This window comes from Onychostruthus taczanowskii, unplaced genomic scaffold (assembly GCF_017590055.1).
Source record: "Onychostruthus taczanowskii isolate IOZ18803 unplaced genomic scaffold, ASM1759005v1 scaffold10, whole genome shotgun sequence".
Taxonomy (NCBI): domain Eukaryota; kingdom Metazoa; phylum Chordata; class Aves; order Passeriformes; family Passeridae; genus Onychostruthus; species Onychostruthus taczanowskii.
This window is the reverse complement of record NW_024496526.1, coordinates 7,232,660-7,254,359: the sequence shown is the minus strand read 5'-3', so window position 1 is coordinate 7,254,359 and position 21,700 is coordinate 7,232,660. Positions and strand designations below refer to the sequence as shown.

At 40.8% G+C, this 21,700-nt stretch overlaps 1 protein-coding gene across 1 annotated transcript in view; it reads left to right on the top strand.

Moving 5' to 3' along the window:
* Positions 1 to 21,700, top strand: part of SEMA5B (semaphorin 5B) — a 127,164-nt gene that overhangs the window by 26,117 nt on the left and 79,347 nt on the right. The window contains exon 3 of the mRNA XM_041406501.1: positions 2,962 to 3,007. Within this exon, the coding sequence (XP_041262435.1) occupies positions 2,962 to 3,007 (46 nt within the window). The remainder of the gene's footprint in view (positions 1 to 2,961; positions 3,008 to 21,700) is intronic.

The following is a 21,700-nucleotide window of genomic DNA, read 5'->3' as shown; positions in this document are numbered from 1 at the left end:
GAAGGTACCTCACACATTCATGTGGAGATCTCAGTGTTCTTATATACTGCTTAATCATACTCCTTCAGCTGCTCTAAATTATAGTTCAGCAAAGTATTAAACAGACATAACTTCAAACACAAGAAGAAAAAAAGGACACTAGTGGGGCAATTCTAGCTACACTAAACCATGCCTGTCATTCAGAGATCTTGCTCATTCTTGGACTGAAATTGCAGTTAAAATGCAATTCATAAAAATGGCACTGCCTGATTCAGCAGATGTTTTCCTTTGGCATTTTGCTCCTGGTACTGCTTTACAGAGCAAGTATAGTTAAAAGAGCATGTTATTAATTAAGGATTAGTCAGTTTTAGCTGGGCAGGTCAGCTGGAGTCAGGAGGTGTCTGATAGCCTGGTTTGCCTACAGATGTTTGTATTGCTGCTGGTAAGATGTGAGAAGGATCAAACAAACAAAAAGAAACTGCCAGTGCCTGTACAGACACCAGGTGAGGCAAGCTGATAAAAAACATGGGGAAGCCCTCCTTTCTGTAAGAAAGCCCCAAGGTCAGACTTAGAGAGCTAAGGTTAGTATAAAGCTTTTGGAAGATCATTGTGCTATTCACATTAGCACTGTGCTCCTGCCTGGTTCAGGTCTCAGCCACCCAAGTGGCTTTGTCCAGGTGCTGCACAGCAGTCACTGAGAGAACAGACTGGCTTTATTGAAATGGACACTATCCCTGTCTGCATCTGTTTTGGCTGAGTGGAATGAAAATTGTGTCCTTTGGATATGTCTCTTTCATTAAAGATATTTTGGTTGAATTTGCTCTGCAGTGCTTTCAGGGAAGAAAAAAAAAACCCCTAATATTAAAACTTATTACCTAGTCAAACTGTCCAGCTTTTTGCAAGCCTAGAACAAGAAGCTGAAATCTGCATTATAAGACTTCCAAAATCAATGCATTTAAATAGCATGCTTAACAACAGGAGAGAAACTTCAAGTCCCTAGTTATGAGAACTTTTTTTCCTGAGGGTATTGTGAGATTGGAGGCCTTTCCCAGCAGAAGGCTTATTCCATGATGTCTCATGTCCTGGAGTTGCTTTAATATTTTGGTGTGAGTAGGTATGTGGTGTTCCAAGGGAGCGGTCATGTCTGTCACTGGATGAGAATTTAGCTTCATTTTGAAATTTTAGCTGTGTGTAGCTTAGTCCTTCTGGTCTTCTGCATGCACCGTCATCTAAGTCTGATGCTGATGCTAAAGAGTTAACAATTTTTTTGGGGGAAAGTATGCAGCCCTTTGAGACAGAATAGGGTTTCTGACTGTACAAAAGAACTGCTGGATCTTCAGTGACAGAACTAGGAGGAAGGATGGAGATTTCCTTTGTCTCTGTGTCTGTATACTTCTCTGTGTACTTACAGGAGGTATGATAATCAATGATACATTTTCTTCAGATATTGCTATTGGGTCTCATTCTTCTCTGGGTAACCAGTCCCAGTACAGAATACAATGGTGCAAGTGAAGAGCAAGTCAGAGCTATATCAGCTGAAGATTTGGTATCAGGAGTTCAACTTCCCAAGCTCCCCATCATCCTTATCCCCATCCTTCTTTATTAACAGTCAGCAGTGTTTGAGAGCTTTTGATTTATTTATAGAACTGGGACAAGTACACAGGCAATTCTATGCTTATGACTTAGAGAGTACACAAGTGATACAAAACAGAAGAAGGAAAAATTGCTCAAGCCTTGTTGCGGCCATTGTGACCCAATATGAATCTCTCACTATCGAAATTTGAATTACTTTTTTTACCCTGGTCAGGGTGTGCTGCTGTACCACAGAAGGCTCTTCAGAAGAGTCCTTAGGACCTTCTTAGGTCCTTTTAGGACTTTTTCATCACTACAGGATCTTTCTTCTGGGGTAACTGACCTAGGACTTGCATTTTCACTAGGTGGGGGAATGTCTGTATACTGGCATTTCTAGAGCAGATGAACCTATATCATCAAAGCTGCATTTTCTACCATTTAAACAGAGCCACTTCCAGAAGTATGGTTCAATTTACCTTGTGTGATATAAATGTGTGTTCTCTGGAAGATTGTGGTGTCAGTGATGCTGGAAAAGGATTACAGCTCTTTAGACCTTGTGACAGATGGTATGCAAAAATATGAGGTTAGATGTGGCCAAAAGCCTCAAGCACACAATCCAGTCCGTATGGCTTAATATGTCAGCTGATTCCTGGTAACTGCATTGTCTTAGCACGCAAAAATGTGAGCTAAATCCTGTTAACTAAGCCTTATCTACAGATGTTTATGCAAATATGTGTTGCTTCCTATTTGTGATGGGATATGAACAATCAGAAGGGTGACAGGAGCTCAGCTGATATGTGGTATCTCATGCTACAGTGACTTCTGTCAGGAATTCCCTTGCTTTGCCTGTGAAGAGACAATGACAGGAGGACTGGGAATATCTGCAGTCACTGCCTTGATTTCCCTGCTGATTTGCTGTGCAGAGAGATTCCACTGAGAAGTATCTGCTCTCTTCTCTTCCACAAAGTCCTGAATGGGAATTCCCACAAGAACAGGCTTGGGGGGGAGCATAGTAGGAAGTCAGCTCTGCTCCAGCTGGCTTCTGTCCAATCCCAGTTTTCTCAGAATTCAGTGAAAAACATGACTGCAGCCCATACGGACCTCAACGAAAGCCTGCTGAGAGTTTGCAAATGGCCCTTTGTGGCTGAGATTTCATTGTGGTTCTTCAGTATGGATTCTGGAATATTTAATGCTAGGACCTGCTCAGAACTTTATTACCAGGTTCACTAAGATACTGATGAACAAGTGAGTGAACAGGCATATAACTGCTTTTGTATTCTGTGGAGAGGAGTCCGGGAAAACCTTTTGTTTGTAGACATGAATGGCCAAAAACTATTACTTGCTTTAATAACTTTTCCCTTCCTTCCTTGGTAGCCTAATAGTTTGTAATTTTTCTGCTTGTTCATGCAGGAACTACCTCTTCAGACTTAGTCTACACAACGTTTCTCTTATTCAGGTATGTTCACTTTTTACTCTCTTATTTTATTTGACTTGTTAATGAAAGTTCTGTAATATTTGATGTACATTTTCAGAAGCCTATATAGTGTAAATTTGTCCAAAGTGTTGGAGCAGGGAGAAGACAGAGTCAGAACCAAATGCTTATTCCCACTCCAGTGATAATGCTGGGGGAAGGGTTTTGCTACACTTGCCCACTTGGACGGTGCTGTTTGGTTTTGATTCTCAAGTATTTAGGTGGTAATGGCATCTGCCAAAAATCTGGCATCTTAAGGAAGAAAGCATGTATACAGTGTGACTGATACAGACTTAAACACAACAATCAGTAGAAGTCTTTGGCTTTCTTTAGAGATGTCAGTAACATGCTGGAGAAGGTTTTACTATTCTCATCCATCTTCATTTTAGCCCTTGCAGGCCTTTGTGAACATGGATTGTTGAGGAGCTGTGTTTTGCTGAATGCATTACTAAGACCATGATTGGACTTGCAAGCATTCAAGAGGCAAAAGGGGTTGAAAAGTGTGTGTTACCATTGCCTTTACCAAGGTAAAGCAGCTGAAGTTTTAAAGCACTCGGAAATATCCAGCACTATTAGGACTTTACTCTCACAGCACTGAATCTGGAATTGAAAGATGCAGCAAAAATTGTTAATAAAAACACCAGCTGCTTATCTTTAAATAAATTAACACTTATGCTCTGGGATACTTACCATCTTCTATAGCTGCTGGATCACCAAAAAGCATTCAGCATTTTTTCAGACAGGCTGAGAGGCCTTGCTCCTGTACCTGACCACACAAAGAAGCCATTAGAGTAGTATTGCCAGCCATTCTGACGTGCACAAGCCTTTTGCTGTTAGTAAGAGTTACAAGTATAGCTGGAGAGAAGAAAAGCTGTTTAATGGTTGTAAAATGCATTGAATCTTCCTTTAAAAGGAAAACAAAGTCCAGAGTTACCAATGACAACAATAAACAGTTAGAGAAGCTGCTACTCCCATTTGGCAGTGCCTTCCCTTTTGCAGAGCTGTATTAGCATGGCTGGAAGGTTTCCAGTGAGCACACAGGAGAAGGAAGTTCGTAGTCATGAGAGGTGTCATACCTTCTGCAGCGCCTGTTATCACACTGCTTGACACAGCCTCTGCTGCTTGTCAGGGATCCCCTTCCACAAAACCCAATTGTGAATCTCCCTCACACACTTCTGAAGCCAGGCTTGGCCCTCTTCAGTGCAGTGAGTTTCCTTTTCTACACTGCAAAACATGGGAAGTCTCCTTCTATGGCACTGGAGGCTGCTGTGGGATCTCCGGTTAACATAATGAGCTTAGTTTGCTCCTGCTTTCTGGGTGTATCCGGTTACTTTGCCAATACTTTTTGCATGACAAAGAGAGCATGGAATTATGTTGACACACGTGTTGGGAATGATGGAAGTGATTGTTTCCCAACCTAATGGTTGCCTAAGTAGCTGCTTGGCTTGACTCCATAAAGCTCATGATGCTTTTTAAAGGCACCACCTTCCCTTCACCATGCATCATTTTAAAGGTCAGATCTGAAAGTGAGACAAGAAATGCAAGGAACTTACAATTAGTTCTATAGGGGTGAGAGTGCACTTCAAGAAATAATCATAATGTCAATTTGCATTTTGTATCTCCTCTTTGCTTGTAAATAAAATACATTGTGGATCTTTCCAGGCCTGAATTGGGATAATTTTTCATCTCGAGATTGTATTCTGATTTATTTCTGCTCATGAAACCTCATTGTCATCCTGCCAGTGGTGCTAAAACTGCTTCACAGTGCAGGTTTGTGCTGACAGATATCTGCTTCCTTGCATTTGTACTTCCACAAAGTGAGGGCAGAAACATTGAGGAGCATGGTCTATGGAGAGAGACATCAGGATGTGTTGGCTGTGGGACAAAGCCTGGCAGTGAGAGGAATGTACCCTTCTAAGCATGGTTCGATGAAGTATAAAGCTGTTTTTTCCTAAGTGCTCTTGTGCTGTATCCTGAGGCTGCACAGTTCCTGTGGGAAAGAGGCATGCCATGTGCTTTAGATAGGAAGTTACTTAGAATTGCAGTAAACCAAAAGACAAAATTTAGTATTAACTGGGAAGTTGTTGATTAAAAATTTTGTAAAAAAGACAGCATTTCCTTATAGAAGGATTTTGATTTCAGGGGAGTGAAGGAAGAGAGGTCGATTTTGGGATGTGTCAACTCTTGGGCCCCTTTATAGTAAGGGGTCAATTCTTTTTCTTTCTTATCTCTCATCTGCTCTACCATGTGTTGATGTTTCCTCCTCACTTAGAATTTTCTTTTGGTTCTGCTGAGATTGTTTCTCCAAGGCACTAATCTTTTACATGGGAATTAGGAGGTGGAGAGGAGGAAAAAAACTGAAACAGAACAAGCTCATTTCCTGCTCCACAGAACCAAATGTCCCAACTTTTCAGAAGTTTTTCCTCCTCCTCTCTTTGTTTCTGACATGTGTTCCAGAAATGTCATTTGGAACCTGTGAAGCTTTTCATCAAATGAGTTTTAGTTGCATGAGAATTTTGTGGTGGTTAATACTTTAGCGAAAAACATTTTTGGCTGAACTTCAATATCCATAAGGAAGTTATGGCCCAGGTATTTTGGGGATCATTTGTGATTTTGTCTACCTCTTTCACTTGCCAAAATTGAAGAACCTTGTTAAAGAATTACTGAAAATCAGCATCTTGAGGTGGGGTATCCAAAAGCACCTGTTAATATTAGAAACTTTGGCATGTGGCATTCAAATTCTTGCAGCAGTCAAAAAGCAGAGTTTTAAAATGGATACTCTTCCCTAAATCTTCAGCATCTCTTTTAAACAAAATCTCTGTTGCATATCTGTCTTTAAATGATTGTCTTATATGTATTGTAAACTCTTGTTACTAGACATTTTATAGAACACTTCTTTTAAATCATGTGCACTTGGAGAGCATGCTGGTTAATTTATGCATGGATCTGAAATAAGGCTAGCTCCTAATCTGCAGCTTTCACGGTGAGGCCATAGAGAAGTCAGTTTTATACTGGAGTTGATAATTAATAGAGTAGGTGGAAGGGTCATTTTAAAAACATAAGCCTTTAAGCAAAACTTTTAAAATTCGCAGTACTGATTGGGATTTCTTAGCAAGAAATGCTATTCTGGGGTGTGTGTTAAAAGCAGGCTATTTGGCTGGCATTTCATAAATCACAGTACAGTGCCTACCCCCTGCTCACTGTGATTTTACCTGGATTCTTAGTTCTCAATTTAACTGAGTATTAAATTGTTTTTTCAACCTTTTTGAGATACAAAGACTTCCAATCTTTTTGCACTTGGATGAAAACAAGCCTCTGACATTTTTCTAAAATCTGAAGGAGAATGAGATAGAAATTTGGTTAATTGGCATGCAAATACTCTGGGTCAAGTTATTTTCTGAAGCATCAGAAGAGAACATTTACATGTGCATTTCTTTCGTCTCAATTGTCCTTGTTTGTTTGGGGCATCCTTTTTCCTCTTCCCCTTTCCCTTCCTCTTCCTGTTTCCCTTTCCTTTTCATTTTCATTTTCCTTTCCTCTTTCTTCTTTTCCTTTCCTTTTCCCTTCTCTCTGGATCTAAGGTGTCCTTCTGGACTTTCATCTGGTGAGTGTAATAGAAAATGTTAGAATTTCATAAAATATTTTGGTTTCAATTGTTTCTTTTAATGGAAGATCTCTTATTAAGAAGTTTTTAAGCAGGCCTGTGAAGTTTGTGTGCTGGTATGTCAGGCTAGTAGTGTTTCAAGTATTTAAAATACTTCAAGAGTTTGTACTGTATTTTAACAGACTCTGAAAGAATAAATATTCTATTCCATTGCAAAACTATTTGGAAGACATAAGTTATTTCACCTGAGAAAAACAAAAATATTGAGATCAAAATATGCTTTAGTTGACAATTTAATATTTTTTTTCCTAAGGACAAAAATAGAAGTGTGGATTAAGTGCAGAGAGAGAGTGTGTGAGTTCCCCAGTAGTCATAAACCTGACTTAGGAAGGATTGCCTGTGGAGTTCCACACTGTCCAGTACCACCTAGGTCTACAATTACAGATCTGCTGTAGGTCTGTACCCCACTGCAAAACACAAAAATGCTACAGAACACACAATTTCATTTGCTTCTGAAATTTGGCTTTACATTTCTAAATAAGATCCCCTATATTCATGGTGGCATAGTTTGGAAAGTGATGCCCAGTCACCAAGGCAAAACCTGATGTACTTCTCAATCCCACTGAGGCATAAGACTTAAAACCAAGCTTAAAGTAATTTATCAATATACTGAGGCAGTATCGGCTCTTAAATCATGATCTGAACCTTACTGAAATAAATTTCTTTCTGTTGATATTGTTGGGGTTTTAGAATAAGCATTTTTTCAAAGCTGCAATAGAGATAAAACATTTCCATAGTGTCCTGTGGCAGATAAACTGCAGCCACCTACCCAGTGCATTTCTGATAAGGATGGTTTTACTCCAGTTTTTCTTCACTTGGTCTAAGATGCAGCAACATCCCTGCTACAGAGATGAAGCTCCTAAGCTGCACAGCTGCTCCTGAAAACACACTTCCCTCCCTGCTACTCCCTGAAGTGATCTTTATGGCATAATCACTGGTAAATCAAAAGCATATATCAACAAACTGGTTAATAATAATAAAACTTGCCTATCAGTCCTCAGTATGTCACATAGCAACAAATGGAACAGGTTTTGTCTTTTGCACTTTGAATGCAAGCATTAAATGCATTATTTTCTACTTATTTAGGGCTCAGGAGTACCACACATGTCTGCTGATGAGAAACACGTTCTGTAAGTTTATAGAAGTGTGAGGAGAGGTGGCAGAGTTTAGCTTGGTTTTTCTCTGTATAGTTGAATAAAATATGATAAACAAAATCAACAGGGAACAGTGAGTAATATAGTTTACAGCACAAATTGTCACTCAAGTAATCTTTCCTGATGAAAATACTTCACTGAGAAATATTAAGGATCCACAATATGTTCATAAAGGCCTGGCACTTATCAGAAAACTTGCAAAAAAAAAAAATCTTCTATCCACAAGAGTTGCTGGATAGGCACCAGATCAGGCGTGGAAGACCAAATTCTTGCTGCTGGCTCTGCCCATGGATGCCTGAGGTAAAGTTAATCTGCCCAGTTTGTCTGCCTAGTGTTTAATGTGAAATAGGGATGCAGCACTCCTCTATAAAGTGAGGTTTGCCAGTAGAAGAGAGGTAAAAGTACTGCATTTCAGATTTCCTTGCAGAAACATCCTTGAGCCAGAGTTGTTCCTATTTTTCAAAATATCCTTTCAAAGATCATGAGAAAATTAGGCATTGATAATGCAGTGCAAGCCCAGGGCTGGGCTGGCCCAGCTTTGCTGAAGGTATTTATTTCTTCAATCTAGTTGGAATGTGAAGATCATCATCCAATTTAAAATCCAGCTTGGGAAGTAATTTTGGGAAAGAGTAAGAATACTTTGCCTATCGTTATGTACCATTGAGTTGTCTGACAGGAACTCTATTCTGAAATGTTCAGGAATAAGCTTCACTTTCCAGAAGCAGTTTATTATTTGTTTCTTGCAGATTCCCAGATGCGTGTTTGAATTATGCGGCACATATTTCTAGATACAACATTTATTTCTTTATTTTCAGGCCAGTGCAGTTCCCTCATTTAAAAACATAATCAAGAGACCTCTACTAGAGCAGATGCAGTCTTTAATATGTGGATCATAGCTGAGTCCTGGTTGTCACATATTTTATCAGTATGAAACATTTTTTATTAACAGATTAACATATAAATCTATTCATAAATCACCTTCCAAAGCTGCACCTAAAACCTCTCACTCTCAGCCTAGAGGCTTAAATCTATTCCATAATAAAGCTTATATTGGCTGAAAAAACTTTCTGGTAAATTCAGCTATTTATTCTTATGGTTCAGGGTCCCCAAATAAAATCTACTCCCTGAATATTCCCTTCCTTAAAATGACTGGTCAGGAGCTCGATTGCAGCTTTCAGGTGCAAGTCATCCTTCCCAAGATTTATGTAAGAGAGAAGTTTCTATGTGGAATGAGAGATGAGGGATGAAAATAATGCATGTCAGGCTGGAGGTGACAGTGTCTGAAGGCCACACCTCGTCCTTCAAGGACACAATTCTCCAGCTCCTCACTGCAGGGGACTGTACTGTGTGATGGGCTCCAGCATCTGCTTTGGGAACCAAAGTTCTGCTGATGTTACTCATCAGCTGAAATTCAGAGAGCAGAGAAAGGAAATCTCTTCTCACAGTCCATAGTGTTGAGTGATTTCTGAACACAACATCCCCTCTGTCTGAGAGAACCCAGCTCATGAGTCCATTTATAACCAGCAAAGCTTTTAAGCCCAGGTTTAGCTTTAAATAAATACCAGTTTTCTTTTGAGAATTCTCTGAGTTAAGAACATACTGCATGCTCTAGTGAGTAAAAATGTTTCAATATGCACATTCATAAGTCTGCTAAACTGGCTCAGAGTCTACTGTCTAGTCATGATCAATTTAATTGCTCTCTAAAGTGAGTATTTAGGCATAGTATAGGAAGTTCTTATACATATACATATATATATATACATATCTATTTTATATCTGTGCCCATAGACAAGAGGGTCATATACATAGGGTATAGCATCCCTACAGAGGGGGTCCAGGAGCTGCACCTGTTTGGATTTGTACTTTAAGCAGGGCAGCCCTCCTGGAGTCAGTGAAGGCCACAGAGCTGATTTGCATCCAGAGGGGAGCTACCCTGTTCTGCCCACACAGTAAAGTGAGGTTTACATGATGGATGTCAGCTGTGGATTTCCAGCCTGCTTCCCTGGGTAATTTGTTAGTTGGCATTCTCTCCTTCCCAGCCTCACCTCACCTGGAAGCCAAAATTACTACAGGGGTTTTGGTCTTTGTCAGCAGACATTATGAGCAGGATTTAGAAACTGAGAATTTAATTAGCTGCTGAAGTCACTTACTGATAACAGCAGCATATTGGACTCTTTATTTGATAAAACCCTGTCAGGCATTTTATATGTAGGGAATGAAGACTAATGCTCTTATTCCTTGCAACTTACAGTCAGGACCATTAGACATACTTTAAAAAGGGAAGAGAAAAAAAAATGAAAATCAAAAGAAAAATAAATTCCTTGGACTTCTCATTTCCTGACACCAATGTTGCTTCTTTATCATTGCAAAATATATTTTGGTTTGCATGTTTAGTCCTTGTTCTCTGAGGGCTGCTTCCCACTCCAGCAGGCTTTGGGGGATCTCAATGTGCTTATGGCTGTCCCCTGCTCTGACAAACTCACTCATCTATGGCTGCTGTCAGCAAACCCTGCAGTCGTTCTGAGAGGCAAATCAGCCTCTTGCTGTAGGCAACACCTTACCTAAGCCAACATTTACACAAAATGAGATTTATACAAAAATGTACTTTTAAAATTCTTATTATTTAGGTATGTGGGATATTTTTTAGGCACTGGAGTGGTTTATTTGCTAGCTGTACAGGCGGGGGTTCTGCCAGGCACAGAACGCGTTTCCCAGCCGCTCCTGCCCCAGTTAAGGCTCTGTGACACGATCGCTGGCGGGGGCTCGGCACAGGGTGGGTTTAATGCGCACCTTGGCTGGGAGCGGTCGATGTAGGAGCAGTGACCTACTGAGTTCCACACGCGAGCACAGCCAGCTCCTGCTGCCCCTGTCCTGCGGAGCAGGGGATGCCTCCGCGGTGTCCCCGCTCTGCAAGCCCGGGACTGTGGCGGGGAGCTGCCCGTGGATCCCGGCGGAGTCCGCACGCTGCTGGGCCGGCGCTGGGGCTGCCCTGCTCGGCCAAGGCTCCTCCTGCCCGGGACCCATCCCTGGCGCGGGGGCTGCGCCGCGCATGCTGCTAAGTCAGGAGCAAGAGGAGTCCTTGAAAACACAAAGAAGCACATTGGGCATCTTGCAAGATGAACAATGGACTACGTGGGCCAGTTACTGCAAAAAAAAAAGGAGCAGCAGGTTGGCGCTTTTTAAAGACTGAGAATACAGAGGAGTATCTACATTTTGTTATCAAAGCAGAGCTTAAGCAAGATCTAAATGATTCTTGTCCCTTGCACTGGCTCTCTGCACAGGATTAAGTTTAACCCTGTTAGCATCCAGTCATTTATAATGAGAGCATTAAAAAAATCACCATTTATTGATTTGCATCTCTCAAGGGCCCACAAATGACCTCACGTTTCCACTAAAACCAACTATTGAGCTCTTTGCAAAAAAGAAAAAAAATATTTTATAGTAAACACATTTAATATTACTGTGTGTATTTTTTCCCTAGGTAAATAATCCTGCTTTTCTCTGTTAGTAACAGTTTAGCTGATGTGTGTTTTACAGCTTCTTTTAAGCGCAGCAGTTCGGAATGACTAATAGGAGGGGATTATTGGAGCTATGGAGCAGCCACAGACGTGGCCTGCACAGCTGTTACCAGACACCCAGAGCTGGGGAGCTGGGATGGGAACAGTTTGCCCATCACTCCCACAGGATATTGATCCTGTCTCAGCATGGCAGGTGCAGCTGAATCCCTGAATCATTTGAAAACCTCAAAGAGCTTTGGCCTCCAAGGTTTCACCTGTTTTCCCCAGGCTGAGCTCAAGGAGAACCCAACCCACACTCTGAGAGGACAGATGGGTGAACAGGCACAACCTTGACTATGCCTGTGGCATCTCCAGCCACCCTGACTTGAGAAGGATGGGAAGTTTGCATCCTCAGAAACCTTTCTTCAGTGCTGGAGGAGGATCAGCAGCAAACCTTCAGCTGGAGATCAGGCAATAGCTGCTGTGGGTTGCCTGCTGCTGGGTGAGCAATGGGACAGGAAGGGTGGGTTAGGTTGCTGGAGGAGGGTGAGGGAATGTGGCATAAATGAGTTGCTGGGTGCCACTGCAGCTTGAGCAGTTAATAGGAACAATCTTAAGTTATTCTACTGTCACTGAAATGCTTCTTTCATCTAGAAGATACCACACCATGGTTGTAGCTATTACATTTTTATCACTAACATGACCAAGTAAGAGACTATTCTGAGGCTGCAGAGACCAAGAGTGGTGACTTGGGGGAAGGGCACGTGCAGAAAAATGAATATTCTTTCTCAATTCTCTGTAAGGAGAGTTTGGATAGCATGGGCTGGCTGCTTCACTTGCAGACAGCCGTGAAGAGGTAAGTTGGTTTCTAGCTATCCCCAGTCTGAGCTTTCCTTTCTCCAGATGTGAAGCTGAAATAATGACACTTTGTCCTTTTGAAGTGCTCTGAAATATGTGGCATTTTGTTTAAGATCTAAATGTTATATGTGATTACATGCACTTGTAAATACAGGAAATTTGCCATAACTGTGAGCCTACAACATTGTCATGTTCTGATTCATAGTAGATGTAGTATTAAGCAGTTGTTATCTTCACCTCTTCTTTTTAGGTAAGCAATTAGGCAATTCCAGCATGTCCATGTGTTTAAAATGGACCCCCTTTTTCACTACTTGTTTTCTAAACATTTTGAATGAAAACCTTTGAATGTAAAAATAGAATAGTTGGGGTCTGCTAGGGGAAGAATGCTATACAAATGTATCCCTTCAGATAAAAATACTTAGAATATAATAAACCTGCAAATTTATGTAAAAAAAAGAACAGCTTGGAAGGAATGTGGGGGAGGGTTAATAAAAATATGTTTTAATCAGAAACACTTTTCTGTCAAGAATTCTATACACTAATTATTGATTATTTACCTCAGACAGGAGACAAAGCAAGGTTTTGAGGTTTTAGAAAAAAGTATTTTACTTCCTTATAAGTAAGGAAAAGGAGTTAACAGGACTGCAGCCATTTGAATAGGCTGCAAGGTTGCCCAGAGAGAAGTGATTTAAGCTTTATTAAGAATGTGGGAAAAAAAAAATCCTAACTTAGCCTGGGAATATTAAGAGACAAACTGCAATTGCCTAAGAGGAGAGAATTTTGATGCATAGGGTAGAAAGGAATGATCAATGGTTCATAAATATAATAGTGGTAAACACAGTGACAGGAGAAAAAAAATGTATGTGGCTAATATAATTGTTACAAATTTAGTAGCTTTTGCTGTGAGATCAGTTATTGAGGATTTAATAACAAGGCAAAAAAAGAAATTTTTTTTTTGATAGAAGATAAATGTGAAAGCTTTGAAAACCACCAGAAATGAGTTAGGAAGAAACACAAAGAAGTATGCTGCATTAATCCTGTTGTAGAATCATTTTGTATTCCTTCATCTCAATTATAAGGCATATTCTCAGAACTCAGTTATGGAATCTTTGACCTTCATAGAGGTCAAATGCAAATGTGCTGGAAGGGAGGTGAGGGAAGAGCCAGGTGGAAGTGGGAAGGTAAGGGCAGGACTCAAACTGAAGGAAATTGAAAAATAAATCCTGGGTTGGCAGGAGAGTGCAGAGTGGAGAACAGAACGGAGGATCTGGGAGGAAGGAGTAAAAGACACTGCACCAGAGCCATCTTTGCAGGAGAAGGAGCAAATACATTCCTTGTTGAGATGAAGCTTGGCAGAGCTTACTACAGCATCAGGTGCTGACGTCTGGTGTTGGAAAAGAGGAGGCAGAAGCAAGGCAAACTGTGACAGACCAAGCAGGGAGTCTGAAGGCATCTGTTTCCCAGCCTTGGGAGGAAGAGGGGTGGATCAATGCTGTGCACACTGGTCAGGTTCTGGCAGTAGCAGCAGGCGGGGGCTGTGTCCGGCTGGGCAGCAAGGGAACAGTAGGGCTTAGAAACACTTGAAATTTTGGTGGTGGGACAGGAGTGGCAGAGAGCCATTGTCCCTAACACTGCAGTTCGGTTTTGATTTAAATCATAGTGCATTTCCAATAAAAAATAGACTTGAGAAATATCAGTTGGATTCTTGATAACTCAACCCCATTGCTTTTTTCCCCCAAACCAACTCCTTGTTCTTCTCGAGACAAGTATTTGATTTACACTAATCAAGTGCTGGACTCAACCACTGCATATGTTGCTGGGGACGTGGTGGTATTTGAATTATTAAGCTCTTGATATGAAGAAACTGAGAGATTCAGGTCCTTTTTGGCTTGTCATTTCCCCCCTGACCGCTGAAAAGTATTGCTGCATCAGAGCCTTCCAGAGTATTTAGGACTGGATGGATGTTGGCTTCACACTTCATTGGAAATGCTGGGGAGAGGAGGTGGAGGCAGGATACAGGGAATTCTGCACTTTTGGTTCTTCACTTTCTCTGTATTTAAGTGTTCCTTTCTGATGGAGCACAGATGGTCTTAGATTAAGGAGAATACATGCCAGAACTGCAGGCTAGGCTCAGACTGGGAGTTAAGCTTGACATGAAATAAGCAGAAGGCTGCAATTAGCTTATCAAGAGCGTTAGGCACCTGGTGGAGGAAAGCAGAGATGTAATGCACAATGTAGCTATAGAACAATAAAAAATACTGAAATCTCTTTAATGAAACATTGAGGACTTTTCATTGCTGACTTTCTCTTCCAGCCCTGCCTGGTAATTTCTGGAAGGTCCTACTTATTCTTGGTTACTAGTGATTTATAAAAATTTGCATTTTCTTGACAGTTTATGATGCTGAGCACCAAACCCCACAGAAACCAAAGAGTCTAAAGGTCAAAATCTATGTGTATTGTCAACAAACCATCCTGGGAAGCTTACACCACACTTGCCTGTGCACCATGTGAACTCTCTGATGGCGAATATCTGTTGTCTCACTGGTCCTTCTCCTACTTTCTGCCTGTTTTTCCAGCCATATGTTGGGTTTCACCTCTACCTCTGATTTAGGCCCACTGAGCAGAATTGCCTTTTTATTTCCAACAGAAATGCCGAGAAGTATGCAGTTGAGTAGTCCATGTGCTTCTGCAGTTCATGTCAAAATCATAGTAGGAACAGGGTCTGGATCTTTTTCCTAGGTGTGCTAGAAAACAAATGGAAATTCTCACATACATCTGCTGAACTGAATGGGGAAAGTACAAAGACTTCTTTTTAGTTTAGGGTTTAGAATTTTCTACCCATATTATTGAAGCTCAAAAACAATTACTTTAAATTGGGGAAGAGCAAGTGGGAGAGTCTGGTTTCACTTAAGTTCCTGTGGTTCAGGAAGGATCTCTGTTTTCAGCCTGCCTTGCAAAACTTTCTCAATCTCTCTGGCTTGCACAATGCTAGCCTTGGCTCATTAAAGGAGTCTCAGACCTTTCGTTTGGTCTCAATAATGCAGCTTTCACTTAATTAAAGATTTCCAGTGCCTTTTTTTCCCCCTTTTGGTTGTACTACACCAAGCATAAGTGCACAACCAGAAAAGAATTTTGGTAGGATAAAATAAATCACATGCACATTTATTTATTTAATTGTTCACTGCCCTCTTTATTTTTTTCAAGACAAGACTCAAACCATGTTCAACCTCTTGCACAATTTTAATGAGAATATATTGCAGTGTTTGTCATCTGAAAGAGTATTAGCACCCCCCAAATGCAATAGATGTGATTTCCCTAAAGAAAAACAGGAGGCACAGAACAGTGAAAATGTCATCTTAGTTCTACATTAGTCTCTTTAATACTGCAGGAAGTGCTGATTTTGATTCCTGAATCTTAGCCTAATTGTTGTAAGAATCAAATCCAAATTGGACAGTTCCTCAAACTTATTTTAGCTTCTTCTCAAAACAAACAAATAAATGCTGAACAAGTATATTCAATGGTGCAACCTGGAGAGGAATAAAGAATGCAAGACTTCCCCCCTTCAGAAAGCTGGAAATACACAGGCATTTCACATGTGCTTCAGTGATTACATTGTTGGTTTTAAGCTTATATGGAAAGATTGCATTTTATAGCTGAACCCTTAATGCAGGTGCACAAAATTGCACTCAGTTGACTGTGTAGGATTTGCCCATAAGCAGAGGGGGAGGGAATGCAAAAAATGTATAGTGGAGAACCCTTAACATGTCTCCATAAGCAGTGAGCTTCAAAGAGTTACAATGGCAAGGAAATCCAGAGCAGAAAAGTGAAGGAGAACAAAATCGCTTTGCTTGAAGCAGAAATACAAAGGACACTATAGCCATGGTAAATTGATTTTGTACTGAATATGGGCTGGTCCATTGGATGGGGTTTTGAACCTCCTACTCCAGAAATCATTGTGCAAAACAGTAAGAGGAGGCTGCTTAGAAGTCTTGTCACATCTGTCAGCAGAGGCCACAAAGAAGGAGGAGGGATTTGGTTCTGAATGGCGACTCTGCCAAAGAACATAAAGGGGTGGAGATGGACATCTTTTGGCGGTAGAGGAGCCTTGAAAGAAGAATTGCCTCCACTATATCAAGGGAAACCATTGCTGTGCCTACATTTGTTGGCTCTCTTCTTAGAAATAGCTTGTTGTACCTTGTTTGTATCAACTGAAGAAAAGAAACCCCAAAACAAAGCCTGCTCTTTACAGAATAAACAGTGCTGGTGCTATGAGAAATAGTTCTATGTGATACCCACCTGGCCAGTGACAGCTGCACCTGCCTGTGCATCAGCTGTACTTATATTTCTGACCTGTGCTTGACTGCAATGAATTTTTTCTTTAATTATTTTCCCCTCAGTATATTTTAACCTCTTTATTTAGTGATTTTATTGATTTAACATATAATCTTATGTCTCTGTAATCTCCAGTACATTTTGTAAATGTTTGTTATCCTAAGCTGTAAACTGAATGTGACATGGCAAGAAACCAAATTCTACTGTGGCAGTTAATTACCCAGCGTGCTGAAAGTCTCATCTCAGTTTCTGTATGCTTTCAATCTTCACTAATAGGAAAAACATTGTCATCTTTCCCCAACATCCCCTCTGCTATTTTCCAGTTCCAGATGTTGTCATTCACTCTAAACTGGCTATAGGTGAGACCTTCAAGGTCTTTTTTCACTATCATCCCAGTTTACTGAGTCTGTCAATTTATATTTGGCCCCGTCCATGCTTTTTCATGCTTAAAAGCAATAGCTTTCAAAAAAAGATAAGCATTCCCATATAGAACTTGCAACTAAATCATTGCACTGTTAAGCACTTTCAAGCAAAAGGAAGTAGATCACCAGCTAAATGAAATAATTGGCACAGACTGACATTTTTCTTTACATAGAATGATAAAAATACAAACACTAGATAGTGGAAACAGAAATGCAGTGCCATCTTTATCTCTCTTCTTCAGAACTGTATCTTCCTTCCAAAGCTTCATGTTGATGTGTTCATCTAACATTGCTGTGTAACTTTGGAACTGTCAAAGCTCAGCACACAGGAGAGCAGAGTGTGCCCTCCTTTCTTTATCATTATGGACAGCTCTGCATCCCAGCATCTTTGTACCCCTACACTGATTCCCCTCTCTTTGGACCTATCCTTGTGGCACTGTGTTAGTGCTTGTGTTAACTGTAAGGGTCTTCCACAAACCTTCTTATCAGTGACAGTGAGAAGTTTAACCCACTCTGAATCAGCCCATTAATCTGGCACCTCTCTTGCCTTTAGTTAATGTGCATTCTCCTATTGCTTTTTCCCACGTGTCCCCTTTGGGTCCCAGAAGAATCCCATTGCTGATATAATACAACACTTCTGGTTATGAAAACCTCACAATGAGTTATGTGGCTGGTGAGCTGTGACCTTTCCCTTTTGTATGGTTGTGCTCTGTTGTCTCTCAGCACTCTGCTGTCCACTGCTACCTGATGCCCCATTTATTATTGCACTTATAATGCATTTTGACAAGGCCGTACCTACACAGGCTTGCACGGGGAGTCCTGGACTGCAGTGGAGGCTCACAGGTCCTTTGAAAGCTGCAAATTGGGATGACAAAATTCCATTATGTTAAAAAGCTCAAATTCTCCTCTGTATGGGATTCAGCATCAAGTTACAAATGCTCTACAGAAGAGTTACTGAAAATACACTTAAAGCAGTGGCAAGACAATCTGCTTGCTTCAGATATGAATTTTAATTTGACAGCACCTAAGACTGAGCCGGCTGCTTCATTGTAACATGTTCTTTGTACACTAAAATTCCTGAAGAGCTGGAAAAAGCTGTAACCTGTACATGACTGTTGTTTATCTTAGAAAACACCATTTTAGTTTTAGTATTTGGTATCAGATATTCTTTACTAAATCTTTAGACAATCGTCTTTAAAAATAAGACCTTGGATTTGTACAGTGCTTCCATTTGGGTACACTGTAGAAACCATGATCTGTTAAGCCTCACACAATGCTCCTTTCAGATAAGGGAATGCATAGTCTGGAGTTGTAAATTCCTACCTGACACTGCAGAGAAGGGGGAGTACCAGATTTACAGGCCTTATGTTGTTTAATGGAATCTCCTGCAGGACAAATGGAAGTTGAAGGCACAAAACCTCAAATTTCTTTTTGTAGATGAGACTGTGGCCAAGCCCCAAGATGTCAGAAAGAGGAGGACAGGATGCATGGAGTCTTGTTCTAATCTCTAACCCCACTCCCTCACACACCACTGATTCAGTGGATGTATTTTGTGACACTAACAAAAAAAAGAGGCTGTCTAAGAACTCATTTGTGCTAGACAGGAAAGTTTTTAGTCCACAAGAGAGCAAAGGTCAGTGCTCATCTCTGCCTCTGACATGCTCGGTGGCTTTTCCTAGTCAGTTGACCTCTCTGTGCATCTGGTTTTCCCTTCCTCCCATGTGCCTGTGTTTTCTGTTTAGGTTGTAAGTGCTCTCAGGCAGAAATTCTCTCCCACAGCATGTTTGTATATTGCCTAGAAATATGGGGTCACAATCTCAGTTCACTCCTCTACGTGCTTCTATAATATAAGTAAATAACAAGGGATTTTGAAGCTGTGAAAGAGAGAAAATCAGTAGCATTGACCACCAAAGAAGAATTCACAGCAGCTAAGAACTCTCTGAAAGAATAACATTTGCTGTTGAGAGCAGATTGTGCCTTTAGGCACAGACACCAGCTGTGGTACAGGAGCTTACCCGGTTGCTGCAGCGCTGTGCACAGGAGGAAAACTGTGAAGCATTTTACCTTGCATGTGAGATACAGGAGGACATGAACAGGGTGAGTGACCATGGCTCAGCTGAGGTACAGGACCTCATTTGGGCTGAGATAACTTGATCCAAAAAGCAAGAGCTCCCTTATCTGGAGTCTGGTGCCCTGTTCTGCCAGGTGTTAGAGAGGTGTCTGTCCAGTTGTGCCTGGAAACATAAAGTGAGGGGATAGACTCTCTAAATCAAAAAGGCTTAAGAATTAAACAAAAAAAAACCCAAAGTCAGTCTTCTGAAAATGCTCCTCCCTGTTTACTGATCAAATGCTGATTTGTGCAATAGGTGAACCAGGGCAGAGGAATGCACTTCAGAATGTTGCATTTCCCTTTGCAAGGATGTGGTAACAGTCCATGAGAATCATGAATATCCAAAGATGGTATTATTCAGAACTAAGTGAAATATCCATTCTTAAAATGAGTATGTCCTTCTTTTGATGGATTATTCCATCCTTACTATGCCAGTATGAAGCATCCACTTCTCTGGCATGAACAGAGTGAGCAGTTGTGTTTAGCAGCCAATAAATGCCAGGCCAAGAGTGGTCCCTGTACAGTGAGATGCTGACATTTGTTTGTAGAAAGAGGGTCTGATTCAGAGATTAAGGTTACAGGAACTGAAACCCAGTAATGGATTTTTTCACTTGTTTGTTTGTTTGTGAACCTCCATCTTCTAAGTGTTATAATTGAGTTACTGTCCAGCCACTCCAGAAGAGCCGTGTCTGGGCCGGTCTGTTGTTAGGCAGTATGGGTTTAAATGGAGCAAACAGCTTGAATTTACCACATCTTGAAGGATCTGAGATCACTTAAGGGAAATCAATTAATAATCTGATAACACACAATGCAATTCCCTTCATCCAAACCCCCTCCTCTCCCTGCAATGAATTGACTGAATTTCATGATCATTCCTCATACCTGTCATTGCACGCAGCAGTGATCTGCAATTCGTATACTGCAGTGTGGAGCAGAACTAATTACTGAAGTTTGGCATTCTGTTCTTTTGGTATTAGTTATCCTTTTATCAGACATGCTTATCACAGTTTTAATAAATTACCAGTGTTGAAACTTCAGAAACGGCCTCTAGGGCATTAAGCTACTGTGCTTATTATAAGTGAGTTAGATTTAAAAAAAGTTATTATTTATGGAGCACTGTAAATGTTCCTTGTCCTCAAGAGACAAAAAGCAGTGCTTCAAAAAGGGAATTTAACTTTCCACTTTTAGACTAAAACACCAAATATTTATGGAGAAGTTCTGGAGGATTAAATAGGGAAGAAATAGCTGAAGTGTTGTATGAATGTTTTCACTGTAAACATCATAGAAATGGAAGAACCTCTTCATGGATTTTCTGCATTCAGGCTATAGGACTTCTTTGAAAGATTTTTCTTTCTTCTAAGTGTTGTAAGACCCAGCATTTATAAATTCCTTTTAAATGCTGCAGCATTTGCCCAGAGAAGAGTAGATCTACACTGCTGCTATGTTATGTAGACACTACAAAGTATATCCAAACAGAGGGAAACACTTGTGAAATTGATTTTTCATTATCAGCAAGAATCTATGGGTGATATTTTAGAGGTCAGAAATCTGTTCATCAGTATGGATGGGAATATTGAGGCTGGCATCTTGTAAGGGAATGAACCAGCCTCTGAGCAACTGAGGGAATGACTCTGCATCCCAATTTAGCAAAGTCCCTAAGAATGTGATTAAGCTAAACTGGCCCAGTAGGGTGTGTAAATATGTGCTTTATTTACACTGAAGTTGGCAGATTCTAAATGCAGGGTGGAAACATAGTCCCTCCATGTTATTCTCTCCAAAGACTTGAAGAAAATCTTCCATACCATACTGTAAAATGAGCTGATCCAAAAACAATTTATCAATGTAAATAAGAGATAAAGATATTTTTGGCCTGTATATGGAATCTAGGAAGCAAGTTTTTGGGTTTTTTTCAAGAGGTACATTTTTCTGAACATACTAGTGCCTTGTACAATTACTGGAAAAGAAGATGTAAATAAATACACTGGGAAAGGAATAAGTCTGCCAGCTCAGGTCTCTGGTGCACAGTAGCTGTCACAGCACAGCACCTCCTGCCCTCCTTCCTCATGCATAACTCAGCAAAAAGGTGATGTGACTGGCAGGCTCTGCTCGGGGTGCCCTCGCAGCACAAGCAGAGAACCAAAATCACCTCACATTCCGTGGGCAGGCGGAGAAATCTCCTGTGGGCACTGCAGAGGGTTGATGGAAATGGAAACTCCTGTGTCAGCAATCCCTGCACACCCGAGCCTGGGACGCAAGGTGCTGCTTTTGCTTCTGCATCTGCTGACAGTAGCAGAAACCTGAGGAACACAGCACCTTCTAGAAAAAGCTGGCATCCACAGAATCAATACCTGATCTGAGGGGCTCTTGCTTGTTTGTTTCATGGTGGTTTTGTTTGTTGAGTTTGTTATTTTTTTCTAGTAAGCTTGTACTTGAGGGATTTTTTGTTTCCTTTCAGACATATACAATGTGCATTCTGGTATTACATATTTTTCCCCTAATAGGGCAGAACAACATGGTTGTGGGTCTGTCTTCAGGCATGTAAGTGGTTTGCATGCAGCAGTTGTTTCATGGAAGTGAGGTTGGTAACAGATGGATAGGTTTGTAATAGAACACCTTAGATGTGTTTAACAATGTGTTTGAG